Below are 18758 nucleotides of genomic sequence, written 5' to 3'. Positions count from 1 at the left end.
GACCACTGCCTCATGGCCCTTCCCTGCTGCCCATGACAGTGGAGTTTGGCCATATTTATCCTTGGAGTCTGCATCAACGCCCTTCTCCAGCAGCAGCTGGACCACTGCCTCATGGCCCTTCCCTGCTGCCCATGACAGTGGAGTTTGGCCATATTTGTCCTTGTAGTCTGCATCAACGTCCTTCTCCAGCAGCAGCTGGACCACTGCTTCATGACCCTCTTCTGCTGCCCGTGATAGTGATGTCCGTCCAAATGTATCCTTCACGTCAGCAATGCTCTCATTCCCAAGTAAGCGTCTTATTAGATCTGACAGTCCAAAGTAGGCTGCAAGGTGGACTGCCGTCATCTGCCTTGGCACTCGCTGACTATAGCCAGTATCCCTTGAGAAGCCTTTTTGAGCCATCAGAGCTTGGGTGCAGGCAGACATTTTAGCTTCATTTTCCAAAAGATTCAGAACCAATTGCTCGTCCACCGATTGTGCCCGACCATGGTGGCCCCAGTTCCGAGCTGAGTAGTCATAAAGCGGGTATTGTTGTAGGCGTGTTTCAAGCTCTTCATCTGTAGGACAGAAACCTGTCTCAAAGATATCAAGTGATAGATATGTAATGCAAATAGTTGCAATATCTTGGTGTGCATTAGGGAACCAAGCTGCCAAGGTTCGCTCAAAGTATTCTTGTGTTGTATAGTGGACCAAACGGATAATATTGCTCTTGTCATCGACTGTCACCAGACCAGCACACACAGAAGTCATATCCTCAATTTCAGGAAGATTGTCCTCATCTAGTTCAGATAATCCAATTTCTACAGCAAGGGCATGTTGGAGCTCTGTTGTTGTTAGGGGCCGTTGAGCACAGACAATCCATCCCAAAATCTGCTTTGCGAGTTCTTGGGAATTTAGGTTCTGACTTTGGATCCTCTCCATAGCTTCATTGTATGCATAGTCATATGCTTCTGAGCCAGAAGGTAGCTTCTGTAATGCAGTTCGAATTGCCCTTGGAGATCTCTTTCCAATCAGGGAGTCAAGATAGAGCTGTGCAAGGAGAAACCTAAAATTATATCAGTTCACTTCTTCCTTAATATAAGTGGACACTTACATTCCCTTTACAGCTTCAGAGATTGATGATTTTATCTCCCTCTGCAGATCAAGATTTCTGGAGACAAATGATGGAAGTCTAAACATTTGGCCATCTAGATAACTCTGGATATCCTCATAGTGTGCTTGAATCTCTAGAAACGCACTGTCTTTGAACTGCTTCTCGATTTCCTCCATTGGCCGAGAAGTTGCAAATAGATTGAGTTCTGTTTTTTTCTGGAGACTGAAGATCTCTTCAAGGAGTCTTTGGCGGGCTCCCTCTGAAACTGAGCATTCATCCAGTGCATCAATTATCACAAACATGCTTGCATAATCAGTCGAGACAGACTGCAATACCTTCACAATTTCATCAACTCTAGGGCGACTTCTTCTTTGTATATGGTCCTCATAGAGGCGCTTCACACTCTCCGGCAGGGATGGCCGTCCTTGCACCAGCTGCTTGAGAAGACTTAATAGCAGATTTATGGGTGTTTGCTCTTGCTGCCGCCGGAAGTTGCAGTATAGGTATGCAATTCCAACCCCCCCACTATTTCCCAATGTCTGTTGAAGGTGGTCAATAACAACAGATGTAAGGACAGTCTTCCCTGCTCCTGGAATGCCTGGACAGAAAAGAGTCCTGTTCTCGTTGCTGACCCACTGCTGGAATTCATCTGTCTCCAGTATCCACTGCCCTGTACCATTTTGGCATTGACTCAGGATGTCACTTTGTTGAGCACCATAATCGATGTCTGTGAGCCATGATAAGATCTTCTGATTTTCTTTGGACTGATGCCATTGGTGTTGTTCTTCTCTTGTCTCTTTGACTTCTTTATAAATAGCTGCCCCAAGAACTGCTGTGTCGATAGAAACCAAACTGTTCAAAATTTGACACTGTCGATGAAGATTTTCCACAGATTCTCGAATGTTCCTGGCAAGGAAAGCTCCTTTGAATCGTTCCCAGCCCAATCGATGCCCTTCATCCCTCTTCTTCAAGCTGCAGAGCAGGTCTTCCAACTCTCTTCTACAAATTTCGAGTAACAATTTAGTATCACTTGTCGTTTGTGCAGCTGATCCCAATTGCGACAGTAAAGCAGATTGTCGGTTCTGAAAGGCCTCTGCAAAGTCCGGATTAAGAGTGATATTCATGTTTGTCTCTGATAGGACTGTCTTCAGCGCCTGGAGCTCGGCCATAAACCTTTTGACGTCGTGCGGTGCATGTTTCCAGTCCAGCCCGAATTGAACAACCACCTGGGCGATTTGGATGGTGAGACTAATCACGCCGACAATGCCGGCTCCGATCCCAAATGTATCAGCCATGGGGTTCTATTGTCAATTGTGACACTTTCAGGCAATGATGGTCTTGTGTGGACGATTGCAGTTAGAAGCCTCAGGATATTCAGACCTCACCTGTTGACTATAGTATGCCAATACAGTTGGTAACACTGAAATTGAAGCTGATCACGGACCTTTTCCCAGCTCCAGCATTTACAGAGTAAGACAGATGGATAATGAAATAGATTCTGGTCTATTCAGACGGTAGGGATGTATGCCTTCAGCCTTGTCAGGCATTTCGCGGTGGGGTCCAGCGGTTCGAGGCCACGTATGCACTCTATTCAGCTCCGCCACATTCACCTCAAACCAAAGAAGTCAATCATTCGTTTCGTGAATACTCGTTAAAGCCGACATCGTAAGGTTATGTTGGACTCTGATATAGCTATGGATTAAGGTTGCAAACTTGCCCATGCAATTTCACACTGCCGCTTGACGTAGACGGTTTCATTAGGGATCTTTGCTGGGTTCGGATGGCAGGTCCAGGCCGACCATCCAGAGGCTAGCTGGAAATGACTAAGCGAGAGTCATGTCCCGTACACGTGACCCGGACACTAGCTACATAGCCATACGGCAGCTACTGCCTCGTATAACTTCTAAAGAATTCAACCTACTTTGTGCCTTACAGCCCCCTTCGCTGAGGTGTTGCAATTTCTTGTGGCTGAGCTGAGACACGGACAAGCATGCGAAGTCCAATCAGCGAGCGCGGATGAGCCACACGCCGGGCGGTTAGTAGTTGGGTTGGTGTGCTTTACTTTGTTGTTTTTGGTATCATTAGAACTTGCTCCCTCCACAGCTCTACCGAAACCCCGGTCGAGAAATGTTGCCTGTGCGTTTACATAGGACCGTTGGCAATGAATCCCGTCTGTTGTATGTTTCTTACGGTTTTATGCGTAGCTTTTTTTGTAATATTTGCGAGGGTGATTTTTCGATCGGCTTGGTGGTGGTGTTGTAGAAGTGTAGATATGTCGAAAGAGATAGATATCACTGCCATTATTGCTGACCAATTTGACCCATTTCGGAACGCTTTGAACGTTGTTGAATTAGCCAATCAAATTGCTTGCTTGAATCCCTAAAAATCTTTGTTATAAACAGCGAGCTTAGACCTTTTGATATGATTATAAGCTTTGAGGATTATATATGTATTATTCTTATCTATTTTATCTATAGTCAGTATTCTTGGCCTGCAGACTTGCTATACAGTATCAAAGGATTAATTAGCTAGTTATTTAGAGAATACAGATTTCATCGTTACAGAAAACCTCCATACCAGCCTATACGAAATAGGCTTTCTTTAACATGTATCTAACTACTGATTTACAGCGGCGGCTGCACCTCTAGCACCCACTGCAGCGTAAGATTTTAGCTTGATGGAAATAATGAAGTTCTTTGTCTTCTTCACGCTCCTTCTCTGGAGCTTTCTACCCTTCAGCTGCTGACTCCGCGACGTCTTGCCATAGCCTTCTCCTCTCTTCGTCCCTGTTTTTCCTCGCCCCTTATCCACAGTCACGGCGCCCAGCCTAGGCCCCGTGCTGTTGACCGGCAGCAACGGCTTCGTCGCGTACCACATCATCGCTAAGATCCTCGAGGCAGAGCCCGAGTGCAGCATCCACTCGCTACGTCGATGCCCCCGTCTCCGCGTACTACAGCATCATCGTCAATGGCACCCACTACCTCCTGGATGCTGCCGCCAAGGTGGGCACCGTCCGCGCCCTGATCAACACGTCGACCTCGTCCGTTATTCACGACAACCTGACCGACCTGGTCGACGCCTCCGAGGACCTCCCCATCCTGCGCCCGCCGCAGCAGAAGCGCATCTACTCCCTAACCAATGCGGACGCGGATGACGCCATCCTGGCCGCAAACACGGGGACCGGGGTTTACTGACGTGCTCGCTGCGGCCGTGCCTCGCGTTCGGCGAGCACGACGCCGCGGCGCTGCAGGGCCGCTCGCCCTTCCAGATAGGCGACGGCCGCAACCTCTACGACTTCGTGTACATCGGCAACCTGGCCGACACGGACCTGCTGGCCGCGCGGGCACTTCTCGCCGCCTGGGCCACCCCCAACTCCCGTATCGACGGCGAGTGCTTCAACATCACCAACGATGACCCCTGGCTCTTCTGGGATTTCCAGCGGACCGTCTCCGCGCTGACAGGCCACCCGGTCCGGCCCGAGGACGTCGTCTCCATCCCTAAGTGGCTGGGCCTGACGATCGGGTTCGTGAGCGAGTGGGTTGTCTGGGCGATTTCGGGGGGCACGCGCATGCCCAATATGACCCGCGAGGGCATCCGCTTCAGCACACTCATCCGCACGCTCAACGTCAACGAGGCGAAGCGCGCGCTCGGGTATCGGCCCACGGTGGGTGTGTAGGAGGGCCTGGAGCGCAGTGTCCGGTGGTTCATGGAGGAGCGGGAGAAGGAGGAGAGGAGGAAGAAGAAGAAGAAGCGTGCATAGAATACTTACCTACTAAATGTATGAGGATAGGGATATCTTCTCACTCGCGGAGAGTAGAATAGAAGAGAAACAAATGCTGATACGAGGGAACGAATAAAAAAAATTACTTCTAGACAAGTGACCATTCTATTTCATAGGTTCTTTTGTGCCTTGAATGTACCTGCCTACCTACCTAACTTACTTAATTCAATCAGACATACCTATACAGCAGTACCTACGTACTTAAGCTAGTTACCTACCTAACAAGCTCAGAGAAAAAGCCTTAGATTCAATACCTATCGACGGATCATCTCACCTCCCAAGGGTACTTCTAATAGATCAAGAACTATGCAGCTCAAGCAATAGAGATCATAATAACAAGGCGGGCAGAGAAGGCAGAATAGAATAGACGTCTGTCACATGGGATGGGCCAGGCAAAGCGGCCAGAGAGTTTAGCGGGCAGTATATAGTATGCCCTCGGCATGTTTCGCCCTTGATCTCTGTTAATGATATTGCCTTGTAGATTTCTATTAGTGAACATGATTTGCATATTCTTATGTTTTTACGCGTAGTTTTTTTTAAGATTTTGTGCGTCGGTGATTTGGTGATTGGCTTGGTGGTTGTTGTGGCAGTATTCTGAAAATATATACATGTTGACCATAGATTACCATCAACCATAAAAAGAGCCACGACATCTGGTTGCAATTGGTTCCGGTATCTTTCTGGCTGACACTTTCTAATGAACGAAAGCATTACCGGGATCTCCATAAATCACATCACTTTCCAACCGTTGAATGATGTGTGTATAGACACCGTTCCGCGTCGCCTGATCTTCCAAACTCACTCGTGAGCCGGCGTCAATCCAATCCACTTTTAGACAAGCGTCGATTGCGTCTGTCGAAACCTTCCGTCACTGTCATCTCCAATGGATCCAGACCTATCGGAGTCGCAAACGCAGCCGGATATCCAAAATCATATTTTAGAACACTTGGAATCGATCGCGTTGCTATCACTACCAGCGATAGAGGATGTAGATGCTACAAAATCTAATATATCACGGTCAAGCGACTGAAACAGCATTGCCAAACATGCGGCGGATTCGCCTCCGGCTTCCTTTAATGATGAGTTCTACAGCAGGGAAAGTCAGCAGCAGACGCTTTCAGATTTAGCAAATGCCGTCCCGCCAGCTCCAGGTTGCGAAGAAGATTGGTGTGCTTTCTCTCGACAGGTGAAAGACTCGCATTTGCCGGAATCAATAGGGGATTTAATCCCACTGCCATTTTCAGATCAGGCCAGACCTACATCATTCCAGTCCGATCCTGCATTTCAGCTAGATGAAATGAATATAATTGACCTTTTCAAGGACAGAAGATCACTGTACGAGGCTTCATATGAATGGCGACGAAAGCATTGTGAGGCGTGGCCTGCAGAAAGGTACGGATCTCTATGTTCAGGATATCTCATATCGCGATGCACTTCAAGCAGCTGCATATAAAGGCCACCTGAGCATCGTCCGGATTTTATTGGAGAATGCTACAGGTATCAGTCCTCGGTCGGACCACTATGACGCCAGTGCTCGACGGGGCCAATACGGTAATGCACTTCTAGCCGCTGCATCTGAAGGCCATATGGACGTCGTCAAGTTTTTGCTGGATAATGGTGCAGATATCCATGGTCAAAGTAAATTTGGCAGTCCGTTGCTGGTAGCTGCACATTTTGGTCACAGAGAGATTGTCAGAGAGTTTTTTGAAACAGGCGCCGATCCGGATGCTAGCCTTTACGATGTCCAAACACCACTGTCCTTGGCTGCATATTGTGGACAGGACGAAGTGGTAAAACTGCTACTTGAGTCTGGTGCCAAGGTGGACACCAAGAATATTGAAGGTGAAACGCCACTGTCATTGGCTTCGAGAGAAGGACATACAGATGTGGTAAAAGTACTACTTGAGGGCTGGTGCCGACGTGCACTCCATGAAAAACTATGGTCAGACACCATACTCTGGCAGGCTAGAGATCGCGGGCATGAGGAAGTAGCAAGAGTGCTACTCGACGACGATACAACCTGGGTATTGATTGTAGGAAACTGAACTAGTTGAACTACTGTTCATATGCGGTTATGGAATAGGAAGATTGGTTTGCAAGCGGTGTGCCGGTTTCCTTCACTCGGATCCACTGCTGCCATCCTGTCTCGAAGCTTCATTTCACAGCGGGCTTACTTCCCTCCCAGCACAACCTTGGGAATCGTCTTTCCATTTCTGCTTATCTTTCTTCTGTTTCTTTATATTTCCCTTCCACTCTCTCTTTTCTCTGCGTTTGCTTCACCACTTCCTAACCTTTTCATCACATTTAGGGAACGCAAGTTATCGCGTATGATTTGATAACCGAAAAAAACCTGGAATTGATATTCGAGGAACTGCTTTTCCTGCTGTGAATCCAGCAATGGCATCAGCGAAACCATCGAATACTGCCGCCGGACCTGCTTGTCTTCAGCAGAGTTGAGTGTGGTCTTCCAGATCTTCAAAAAGGGGTTTGGGTGCTTGATATCTAATTGTTGGAGTGTTCCAGGTGGGCATGACGTTCTGTCCTGTACTCACCTGAACAGAGCCATTCCCAAATTATCGTATGAGGATTTCCACAAGTCCGCGGAAGGAGCCATTTCTTTCTTTCACCTGTCTAGCCAATGCCTCCCTACGTAAATATGATCTCCAATACTTAAAATTCTATTTCTATGGAGTAAAACAAAGGCAAATTTCATTCTCTTTGCAATCTCGGTAAACTAGTACTCGTACAGTATAGAAATCAAATGCTCGAGGGGTCCGCCAATACATAATACACAACCTCAAGAATCCATCAGAAAGGTTCCATCAAAAAGACTCCAAACAAAAGTTGTTCCGATCTCCACATTATTTCCACATTACTAAATCCTCATATTCGCCAATCCCTCCTCGAGATCATTTGCATGTCTGACACCATCGACAGCCTGATGACGCTGCCCGCCAACCGGCACCCCACACTCGGGACACGTCGCCAGCTGCATCGGCATTCCGCACTCTCCGATCGTGAACGGGTGCCCGTTCTGGCAGTAATACCAGTGCCCGGTGCCCCTGAACTCGTTTGCCATTGCCCGAATGACAGCCATGCGCTCCTCGCTGGTAACGGCGATGTAGAACGTCGATCCGTTGAGCATCTTCTCCGCAGCGTCGACTTCGTTGGACAGACCGCTGGTTTGGCTTGGATTATCGACACAGAGCGTTCTGGCGGCTTGGATGGCGGTTCTTCCTTCTTTGAGGTACTTCTCTGATGTTTCGGGTGTATTATTACTGCTGTGGGAGTACTCCAGAGCGTAGAGCTGGGCCAGGAAGATGTATCCCTCCACCTGTTGCGCGATTCTCTTTGTTTTAGCCGATACTCCGATGAGGGTATAGCAGTCTTCTCTGCTGGATCGTAGATCTAAAATCAACTTTATCCCATTTGGTGCATTTCTAGCCTTCTTCGCGAGGGACAGAAAGTCTGCAAACAGTGCGATATCCAACCGGAGGTTGAGTGCGGTAGCAAGGATTAGGCCCTTCATTTGGACGACGTTTTCGTCGAAGTTAAATTCACCCGCGACTCCTTTGCGTCTGCGCGCATTGTCTACCATGTTCCGGACACGATTGAAGGGCTGCTCGTCGAGTTTAACTTTTTGGCCGTACTCGACTATACGTCTGCGCAACTTCATCACCTCGTCCCATCTAGATTTGTTGCAGACGTTAAGCAGTTCACGCATACGTCCCAGCTGTTGGCCACGACTACCATCAATTTTGATAGTAACCTCTGATTTCAAGGATTGCAGCGCAGTGCCTGCGTCCTTTTCCTTGAGCGCTTGGATTTGTTTCGATATGTCCTGTGCAAGTGGCACATGCTCCCGATTTGCATACAGGATGAACTTCTTGGTTGACTCATCGAGAAGAGCTCGCCGAACAAGACGCCCGTACCTTGCAATGTCCCTCAAGGAGCCCCGGCATGTTGCACACGTCTTGATGTCAGTGATAGAGAACGGCTCTGACGAGGAAGCGATTGCAACAGGTCTATCTTCTCCATCAACAGCATAATATTTATTGATGCCCATTTGCGCATCCATGCTCTCCATTGTGAGAAAATGACCGCACTGTGGAAAGATGCAAGGATTCTCATCCAAATTGATGTCTTTGTAGAGTTGGCCTAGGATGAAGTCAACTTCATGGTCCTTGACCTCCTCGCTCCCACAAGTCTGACAGAAGCGTTCTTCTGGACAACTCTCTCCACAGACAGACGGACATTGATGGCCACAGGAGAGCTTCTTATCGCAGCGCTTAGAGCATGGTACATGATCGCATGGGGCCGCGCAGGGCATGGAGCACGCGCTATGCGGGCAGGCAGACTGGCATTTCTCTTCCGCACAGGGTGTACACGGCTCGTAGCATCTCTTGACGCATTTCGAGTGGCCGCAGCGTACATCACATGGAGCCTGACAAGGAGGACAGGGTTCGTGACCATGACAGCTCGCTTGGCAGGTATGAGCGCACGTTGAATACTTCCTGCCACATTTCTGCTTGCAGAGGCCATGATCCGTGCTGACGACAGTTGAATCCTTGCGCACTCTGCACTCATAACATTTACGCGTACAGCTATGCCCGCACGGCAAGTTAGAGCGACATTGAGTCTCGCACCTGTAATATGAAGCAGACACGTTGATATAGCAGGGAGTTTTGATTTCGTGCTCACATCCAGGGACAACCTTCCTTATCACTGTTTGGCAACGGACAGTCGAGAGATCTCGAGTTTGCCAGCAGGCGAGGTTCCGCATCAAGTGACCGCATGGAAGGCTCCTATCCTCCTTGATCACGTTAATCTGACAGATTGGCGGACATGGATCGCCACAACTCTTGGGGCAGGGATGGTCGCAATCGTTTCGCGGCCTAGGGCAAGGCTCCAGACAGTGAACAGCATTGTGAAGCACCTCTGAGTGGCACTTCTGTACACAAGCATGGCCGCAGGGCAAGCGGTCTACGCAACGCAAATTGCAACCCCCCTCTGGTGAAAGTTGTAGGAAATGGTCCGGTTCTGATACATGGATTGGAGTATCAGGATGTCTAGGGCATTGAAGCTCCAAAGTCGTGCCAAAGTTGCCAGACTTTTGAAGGATGTCAATAACTTGAGCCCACATCGGAACATGCATTGAGGTCTCCGAGTTCCCAATGATGTACATGCCATGCTTTGCTCGAGACAGAAGGACATTTATGCGATTTGAAGTGCGCAAGAAACCACATTTGTTCTGCGCATTGCTTCTCACTAAAGAAATAACCACTACCTTCGCCTCTTCACCCTGAAAATTGTCAATGGTTGCGACTCGGAGGGTCTGCAGTAAAGTCGCCTTGGCTACAGGGGCTTTTGCCCCGGCCTCGCCAGTCTCAAAACCGGCTTTGTCTAAATCATCCTCATCACGTTCACCCAGAACAATAGCGAAGGACTGGCCCAGCCGATGACGGAGCTTATGTAGCTGAGAAAGGTACGGAGTAAGCACGGCGATGTCGCCACTTTTATAGGTCCCTTGCCGGATGAGGTGATTGACCAAAGCAATTGTCATGTCTATCTCGTAATCGTTCCAGTGCGAAGTAGCCATGGCATCGTGGCTTGATGCGTTCGCTTCCGGTTTTCCGTGATCCATCCAGAACAATCTCTTTCGCATTCCTGAAACCTCTGGATATTCCAAGACACTTGAGCCATCCTTTAATTGCTGGTATAATGTGTCACGAACAAGCTGCGCAATCAAAGGGTGCATTCGTCTCTGTGTCTCAAGCGTGCTGTAGGGTATTTGGACACCCGATCCAGTTTCCGCTTCCACCAGCCTTTCGAATAGGGAGACATCTAGTGAATATTGTTCGCCACCTTTAGGGTTCTCGCGCGAAAGCTCGTAATTTTGGATTTGGGGCCGCAGTTGGAGGTGGTCGCCAATGAGAATCGCGTGTTCGACAGACGGCAGTAGAGCCGTGAGGAGATGAGCTTCCAGGACTTCCCCTGCTTCTTCACATAGGACGACTTTCGACCTAATCCTGCGAAGCATGTTGAGATTGCGAGCTAATCCCGTAGTGGTAATTCCAATAACGTCAGCGTCGCGAAGACATCTGAGATCCAGCTCACTCTGAACGTTCTCATACTCATCTTTCTTTTCATGATACGAGGAAAGGAACTGTTTTGCTTCTCCGTACAGGCTCTCTCCAATTTCTTTAAGCCAGTGCTCGTATAACACCCTCCGCTCATGTGCTGACAGTTCCTCGATATCCAATTGTTGGAGTTGTGACAGGTGGCGTGGCTGTCTGTTCTGATAATCACCTGAACGGAGCCATTTCCGGATTCCCGCCTGAGGATTGCCACTGTCTGCCTTTTGAAACCCATGAAGATCAAGGCCAAAGAGCTGTCTGTAGTGTCTCTGGTGATAAATCTTAAGGTGGTCTTTCACGCTAGCCCCTGAACCTGCAGTGCGAAGCTTCGCGATACCTCTGCGGAAGTCGTCTTCGCACCCATCAAGGGCCTTGCCTAGCAAATAGCGCTGCTGCTTTTCCAACTTTGTCTTGTCAGTCCCTCTGACAACACATCTGAGATTGAAGGGTTTGAGTTTTTCAGATTTCGATTGAGAACCGATACGGATGATCTGTGAAGTGATCTGCTTTTCGACTAGATCCTCCAACAGCTGATCCAGTGCATGATTGGTGTAGCACACACATATTATGGGCCCGATATCTGCGCGCCCCTTGTTTTCCAGCAGCACTTTGATGAGAGCCACACCAGTAAAGCTCTTCCCGGTACCGGGAGGCCCCTGAATCAGTCCAATCTTGCGCTGAAGTGTGTTGACTAGAGCTACTGCCTGGGCATCGTCAAGGCTTGAAGCATCTTGCAGTTTCCGGATATCAAATGGCTGACCAGGTCTGAGCTCCAGATCGACGTCGTCCTTCATCAAACACCGAAGGTTGAAGGAGAAGCCTGGTTTCAATGCGTATGCAGGTGGTGGTACATCAACAGGACCAGACATATTAGGGTCGGTAGGGGCCAGAAAGTCCGAAAAGGGTAGATCACCACTTTTCTTCATGTTCTGAAGAGCGAGTAGCGTCGGTTTGAAGGCAGGAAGAAGTACTCCAGGAAACTCAACCAACGAGAAAGTGAACGATGCGTTGCTTGAATTGTAGTGGTTGAGTATATGTTCCAAGTGCTCACTGCTCGGCTCTACCAAGCTTAGAAATATTGAAGCTGCCTTCTCCTTCTTCCAAAGTCCAGAAAGGTCCTTCACTTGCTCTCGAGGCTTCCTTTCTATCCTCATCTGTCCGATTGTGGTGCAAAATGTAGCGTAACCTCGTGAATCTGCAAGACAAACAAGGGCATCGGCCTGTAATCGCTTTGAGGTTTGCCACCACTCCCGGCGCTTATCTTCCTTCATAGCACGGACGTTAGGCAGCTGAGGAAATTCGACTTCGAAGTGAAAACCCAGGAGCCTGTCAAAACCCAGACTAACCACCCTGGCATGCTTGTAAACGTAAGTTCGCGTCTGATGCGATTTCCCTTCTTTGCTCTTCGGGCCATTAGGTAGTCTTTGGAGCTCCGGTTGTATCGCATCTCTGAGCTGCCCGATGGTGTCTTCTCTCAAGAGACGGAAATTTCTATCCAGAAGGCCGTCGATCCCTGCAACATGCCATTGCGCGGGGTCCTTGACGGGTACGTACTCAGACCGCGGATACATAATTTCCTGGAAAGTAGGCATTATATTGATGTTGCAAATGTCACTGTGGTCGTTATCATGCCGACCTCCTGGAGGTTCACGGTACGTGACAAAGACTGCGGTACGTTTCTGTTCGATTGGTTTGGTAGTCATCGTATACGCGACCGGCAGACAGCCACCGATTTCCAGACGACGTTGTATTCGTTCCAAATATGTACGAGCGAGGTGAAGGGGGTTCGCCCCCTGTGACGCGTGCAAAGAAATGAAAATATCCTCGAATCTCTTCGCCAGCGGCCTGAGCGACTCTTGGATGAAGGCGGCAGAGTTGACATCAAGAATATGCGAGAAGACGACAAGTGACAGTTCCAAAGATGTAACAGTTGCCTCTTCTGTCCGGCTCGCGGAGGCTAGGACGTCAAGTATGTAGCTAAAGAGCAGAATTGTCCGACGCCCTCCAATCCCAAAAAGGAAGTTGTAAATTGTTCCTACTGAGTGTTCAAGGACAAGCGAGCCTAGGACATTGGGATGCGACACGGTGTGAAGGAACGGTAGGATCTGATCATTGAATGTATAGGTTTTCACTGAAGCTGGCATGTTATCAAATTCCCGTTCAACAAGTTCCTGTATGCGTTTGAGGCCTCCTTCTTTGGAGAGGCACTCAATGACATTTTGCATGAGGTTTGCATCGATTTCAATCAGTCTCCGCGCTTCCTGGAAGAAGTATGGCAATCTGCTTCCCAAAGGTTGAACAAATGCGAGCGTCAATGGGATGCTATTTCTCCATGTGCGAAACTGTTTTTCTGAGTTCGTGATCGGCTCTTCCTTTTTTCTTCTATTAATTCTCTTCTCCTGTTCTCGGGGCTCATTAGACTGGTTAGGCCGTTCTCCTCTGTCAATATGAGCATATTTGCAGTTTCTATAACTGCAACGTCCTGTATTCACGAATTGATAGCACACTCTTAAGGTTGAAGTTAGACCGACGGCCGTTTCTCTATACTTGGAATAGGAACTCACTTTTGGGATGCCATTATGACTACCTGATTGCATCTGGACTGCTGCACCAAAGCCTAACAGTGTGTATTCATGTATGAGAGGCTTGCTCAGATACTTTTGGCTCTAAGAGAAAGATGGAAAAGGAGCTGAAGTTAGATAGGGTGAGCAGGAAGCAAGAGGACCAATCTATCTGTGGATAGGGAGATTTTAAAATCCGCACTGGAGTGTGTGAAGACGCGAAAAACATAAACAAAGAGATAAGGAGCGCTACAAAGTGAAAGTCACGGTACCTTCAGGCGGCTACTGGCATTGCCAACGTGTCTGCGAACACGCTGTGGGAAAAGCCGACCTAGGCACTTGCTGCTGTCGGCTGGTGCCCTGGAGCCCGCCATTGAATTTACCAGAAAGAGTATTCAACTTGAGCGTATCATATCCTGTGATGAAAAAGTGGGAAGGGCGCCAATCTTCCATTTTATGATCAGTACAGAATCTGTTGTAGCCGTCTTTTATACTTGCAAATAGAGGTCAATTACTGTGATCCTTCCATTATCTCACTCTGTTCTGTCATCCTCCATTTTCCCGTGGCTCAATTTCTTGACTTGAGGTAGTTTCTATGGAAGTGACCCGGAGGGTTGTACATATAAAAGGAGCTATATGGTTATAGAAGCCTTAAGAAGGTTCCGTTTCCCAGTTTCACACGGAGCACGACCACGAGGAAATGGATGAGTTTGAATCAGGCTATGGACGATACTTCAGCCCAAAAACTGCAACTGTCACCGTATGCATTCTATGGACCTACGTACCTCTTTACGGCATGACCGGCCTCGCAACCATCAGGGCAAGCAACGAATGCACGACCTCTGCCGCTGCCAGCACCGTCGTCTCGCCAGCAGTGTCATATATTGGCGCGACCTCGACGACATCTGCCCCTATAACTGGTAGACCGCGTAGAGCATCTAGAATGGTGAGCAGTTCGCGCGTCGTGAAGCCTCCTGGTTCGGCAGTACCGGTTGCTGCGTACATCCCAGAGGAATAGCCGTGTCAGTTGATGCAGTTTTGACTGTATAAGACGGATAGATGAGATTATTAAGGTAGCACTTACCAGGCGCGTAAGCCGGGTCCAAAACATCAATGTCTACAGTGATGTAGACTCTGGTGTCTCCAACGCGGGACTTTATCTTCTGCGCCATGCTATCGACGCCTAAACGGTCGAGATCTCTCGCAGTGATGATCTCAAAGCCGCAGCGGACATCATTGCGGACGTCGCCTTTGGGACGGAGGACCGGCGCGCGGATCCCAACATGGATAGAGGAGTTGTGGATTAGGCCCTATTGTGGGATATGATTGGCTTGCAAGACATAGGGTATATAATATAAAACGAACGTGGTCGACATACTTCTTCATGGGCAATGTGCAGAAAGGTTCCATGGTTGACGCCTCTAGAAACAAATACTAGCGTCAGTCATTTGTCGATTGGGGAAAGCTCATGTAAGCAACAGTACTCACGCATAGTGAGATATTCCACCTCCTGGTATAATGAATGAGACAATCAGCCAAAGCTTTACAGCTATAATAGCAGAATAGAGGCGATAATCCTAGATTCGTTCGCACCTAGCACGTCCGGATCCCATGTGTCTGTATACCTCAACGTTAGTCCTTGGAATATGATTATACAGACAGGACGTACCAATGTGACTATCAAAATGGATGACAGAGACTGGTCCCCATTTCTCGTACGTTGATCGGAGAGCGGAGAGCGTGGTTGTGTGGTCGCCGCCGAGGGTGATGATGCGGGGCACCTGTGAAGTGCTGCTTGCATTCGCCGGCCGGGAAGAGATGACCTTGTGTACTGCATCAGTTTCTTTGATGAGGACTGCTCGTTGCTGAATGGAATGATCATAATGGTCCAGCAGACAAGTTACTTTCCCTCACCTTATGAGCCAAGTCAAGCTGCTTGAGTGCAACTGTGTTATCCAGAAACGTCAATGGTGCATCCCCGCAGTCGACAACCCTTGCCCAGCTGGCAAACACATTCTCGCCGGTATAAATATTCCAGCCCTGCATTCGTCTGGAGCCCTGCCTTATACCTCCAGGGCCAAAACGTGCTCCAGGACGAGCTGTGACCCCCTAAAACTGGTCAGTCGAAGATAATAGTGACCCCCCTAAGAGAGAGGTATGGATCTGAGTTGACGAGACTGAACTCTCAGTTCAGGTGAAAAAGAAAAAAAAGAAAAGCAAAAGGCAGACGGCGTTCTGCCTACGATACATATCGCTACATGTCGCATACCGTGTCGAAAGGAGCCCCCAAAAATGCAATATCATAGCTGTCCTTCTCCGCCTCGCTGTCTACAAAACAATTGACATACGGCATGTGTGCAAATGTCGTCAAGCCCGAGAACTGGCTACCGGAAACGATGTCGACTTTCTCTTCCAGCCCAATAGGCGACTGCATAGATGGTCCTGCTACACCAGCTGCCGGCGGGAAGACGATATCTCTGGCGGTGGAGGCCGCAACAAAAAGAGACAAAAACGCAGGTAACTTCATCGTTCATGAAGATGCTCTTCGACAAATGCGAGTACCAAAGGAGAAGCAGCAACAGACCACAGACTGCACAAGAAAGAGCCTATATAGGATTATTGAAGTACTGGCTGAGCGTCGGGGAGCCCCGCTGCCATATCAACAGCATCGCGATAAAGAACCAAAGCGCATAACCTTTGGACATCGCAGCCAATGACATTTGCATCTTCGTTCTCCCACATTATTCCATTAGGTATGCAAAAGAGGCAAGGGCGGAGCTTATCGGCCTGGACCGACATACATCTCCAAGCGGGAAACGAGAGCGAGTCTGCAGCAACGGTGCGGGCGAGTCGTGGCAGAGCCCTGGCCCCCTCGTCCCTAAGGCTCGTCTCTTTGCCCAGACCAGCAAAAAGCGATATGGTTCGTTGCCCGAGACCAAAAGGAGCATGGGCCAGATCTTGAGCTGCAGGACGCGTCTGCGAAAAAGAGAAGCCAATCGAGACACCAACGGATCATGAAATCCTCCATCTACCCGTCGACACCAACATCGAGGACTATGCTAACACCGAGTACTATCTTTTCAGACTCCTCTAGGTCGCCGGGAGCGTCTTCTGGCCAGGTCGCCGGTCGGCTCTTGATTGCCCGGACTTTCCCGCGCGGGGCGGCCCGTCCTCGTTTAGGATGCTCCGGCGAACCAGCTCCCGTATAAATTATAAATACGGCGCCGGGGAGCATTCGCGACAGCGACACCATCCATTTCCTGTTCTCTAGCACCGTATATAGCCCTGCGAGACCGCTGGATACCCGTCTACTGTTGTCCTGACCAGCTCGATATGGTGCGCAATCTCCTTCTGACTGGAGAGTCCTGATTTCGCGGCTCATTCGAGTCTTATCTAACATTTATCAACAGCCCCACGCCGATTCCTCTTACTTCCCTCAGGGGTTGTCCAAGGCAGAAGTGTACGATGAGCTGATCAAGCAGATAAAAGGGATACTGGACGGACAGCGCAATTGGGTATGTTCTCACCGGACCCGGAGCAGTGCAATGATCCCACGGCGTATGCTGGTTGATAAGGATGCCTAGGACCCTGACTAATTATCCCGCTGTGAACAGATTAGGTGAGAACTCCAACCTGGGAAAGTCGAGAGAATCGCGTCAATGGAAACAATGGCAATGATGGATATAATACCGACTGAATCCCATCCAGCAACCTCGCCAATGTCGCCTCGCTGCTTTGGCACGCCTTCCATGCGCTTGACGGCCCTTCTTCCGCCGTGAACTGGGCTGGCTTCTACATCCGAGATGACAAATTCCCCTCTCTCGCGACTCCTATCTCCTCGACTCCTGGCGCAACTGTCACAACCACCATCTCGACGACGTACGCCTCCCACCACCGGTCGCTGCTCCTCCTCGGTCCGTTCCACGGCAAGCCCGCGTGTCAGACCATCCTATTTGGAAGGGGCGTGTGTGGGGCTGCTGCGGAGAAGAAGGAGACTATTGTCGTGCCAGACGTGCTCAATTTCCCTGGACATATCACCTGCGATGCGGATAGCCGGAGTGAGATCGTGGTGCCGATTCTAGTCCGTGGAGAGGTATGTCTAACCATTCACAAGCCGGAAAAGCAATATTACATACGACCCTCAAACTCACACATGCCTCTATATACAGACCGTTGCGATCATCGACATCGACTCCACCGAGCTCGCCACTTTTGACGACGTTGACAAGGAAAACCTCGAGACCATCGCCGCCATTCTGGCTGACGGCTGTGATTGGGGCGAGTAGATAAACAGATGTTTATATTTTCCATCCCCTTTCCAAAGCGTCTCTTGCGGCTAGATAATACCCACTCTGCCTTCATGGATAAGGCATGCTCTATGCACGCCTTTGCACGCCTTGCGGTCACGTTCTACGAACCGGGAAACGCCAACTCTCAACCAAATGACTCAAGAGAACATGACCTGACGGCGACATGATAACCATAACATATACCCTCTCAATACAAACTACCATTCGGAGAGTTGATGCCGATTCCATTCATGCCATGTTTCAATAAGGGCCTTTTGGATGTACTGTACTGCACAATTCCTCGACTGGAGCCATCTGGATAATTAAAGAGATCAGGTCAAGATCGACTTCTAACAGGTGTCTGTCCCAATCAAACTCGAATATATCGACTACAGAGAAGATATTGATTTATTTCGGTGACATCTTACAAGCAGGGAAAGAAAGATCCTGTCATCACCCACTCATAATGATTATGGAGTAGGGTACTCTACATGCCTTGTTTCTTCGTCCGACTGTCCCACAGACAATCATCCACAAGAAAAAGCGTCAATGTGCACCGTGCACGTCGCACGAGGCGCTAGCCGATCATGGATGTGGAGATTCGGGAATTCGGACCCAAAAAGTTAACAAAGGCGGGAGACGATCAGCCCACCAAGTTCAGACTCAAGAACGTGCCCCAATAGTAATACGGGACACGATCACCAGTAGCAGAGCTAAGAGCCACAGGAAGACAAGAAAGCAACCCGAGTCCATGATTCTGGACCCTGGGAGATCGTCCAACGTTTGCAAGAAAAGGCACAGTATTAGGCTATCAGCGAAATAAAGTTCGACGGATCTTTCCAGCCGCACAAATGATGGCCATAATAGATAGGGCTAGTTTAATCACTTAGCCCTATT

The 18758-nt window shown here is 49.1% G+C and overlaps 5 protein-coding genes across 5 annotated transcripts; 3 read left to right on the top strand and 2 right to left on the bottom strand.

Annotated features, from left to right (window-relative positions):
• Positions 1 to 6: 6 nt before the first annotated feature.
• On the bottom strand, positions 7 to 1269 carry VTN00DRAFT_8381 (uncharacterized protein; the record flags this gene model as incomplete). Its single annotated transcript, XM_069435229.1, has 2 exons — positions 7 to 1045; positions 1094 to 1269. Coding segments are annotated over 2 exons (1215 nt in total), but the record flags the coding sequence as incomplete, so codon positions are not given.
• A 1087-nt stretch (positions 1270 to 2356) lies between these two features.
• VTN00DRAFT_8380 (uncharacterized protein) lies at positions 2357 to 4769 on the top strand (the record flags this gene model as incomplete). The annotated part of the gene is made up of 3 exons (XM_069435228.1): positions 2357 to 2377; positions 3994 to 4278; positions 4344 to 4769. 3 exons carry the CDS (start codon positions 2357 to 2359, stop codon positions 4767 to 4769), a joined length of 732 nt encoding a protein of 243 aa, XP_069286646.1.
• A 1454-nt stretch (positions 4770 to 6223) lies between these two features.
• VTN00DRAFT_8379 (uncharacterized protein) lies at positions 6224 to 6919 on the top strand (the record flags this gene model as incomplete). Its single annotated transcript, XM_069435226.1, has 1 exon — positions 6224 to 6919. One exon carries the CDS (start codon positions 6224 to 6226, stop codon positions 6917 to 6919), a length of 696 nt encoding a protein of 231 aa, XP_069286645.1.
• An 830-nt stretch (positions 6920 to 7749) lies between these two features.
• VTN00DRAFT_8378 (uncharacterized protein) lies at positions 7750 to 16099 on the bottom strand (the record flags this gene model as incomplete). Its single annotated transcript, XM_069435225.1, has 10 exons — positions 7750 to 9081; positions 10162 to 13291; positions 14366 to 14567; positions 14657 to 14882; positions 14951 to 14993; positions 15061 to 15082; positions 15166 to 15189; positions 15242 to 15395; positions 15487 to 15681; positions 15842 to 16099. 10 exons carry the CDS (start codon positions 16097 to 16099, stop codon positions 7750 to 7752), a joined length of 5586 nt encoding a protein of 1861 aa, XP_069286644.1.
• An 806-nt stretch (positions 16100 to 16905) lies between these two features.
• VTN00DRAFT_8377 (uncharacterized protein) lies at positions 16906 to 17858 on the top strand (the record flags this gene model as incomplete). The annotated part of the gene is made up of 5 exons (XM_069435224.1): positions 16906 to 16908; positions 16983 to 17087; positions 17187 to 17191; positions 17281 to 17665; positions 17742 to 17858. The coding sequence occupies 5 exons, from the start codon at positions 16906 to 16908 to the stop codon at positions 17856 to 17858; spliced, it is 615 nt and encodes a 204-aa protein (XP_069286643.1).
• Positions 17859 to 18758: the final 900 nt, after the last annotated feature.

Source organism: Thermoascus crustaceus (genome assembly GCF_041956765.1).
Source record: "Thermoascus crustaceus strain CBS 181.67 unplaced genomic scaffold VTN00scaffold_5, whole genome shotgun sequence".
Taxonomy (NCBI): Eukaryota; Fungi; Ascomycota; class Eurotiomycetes; order Eurotiales; family Thermoascaceae; genus Thermoascus; species Thermoascus crustaceus.
Note: the sequence above shows the minus strand (reverse complement) of the source record. Positions and strands in the feature narration are given on the sequence as shown.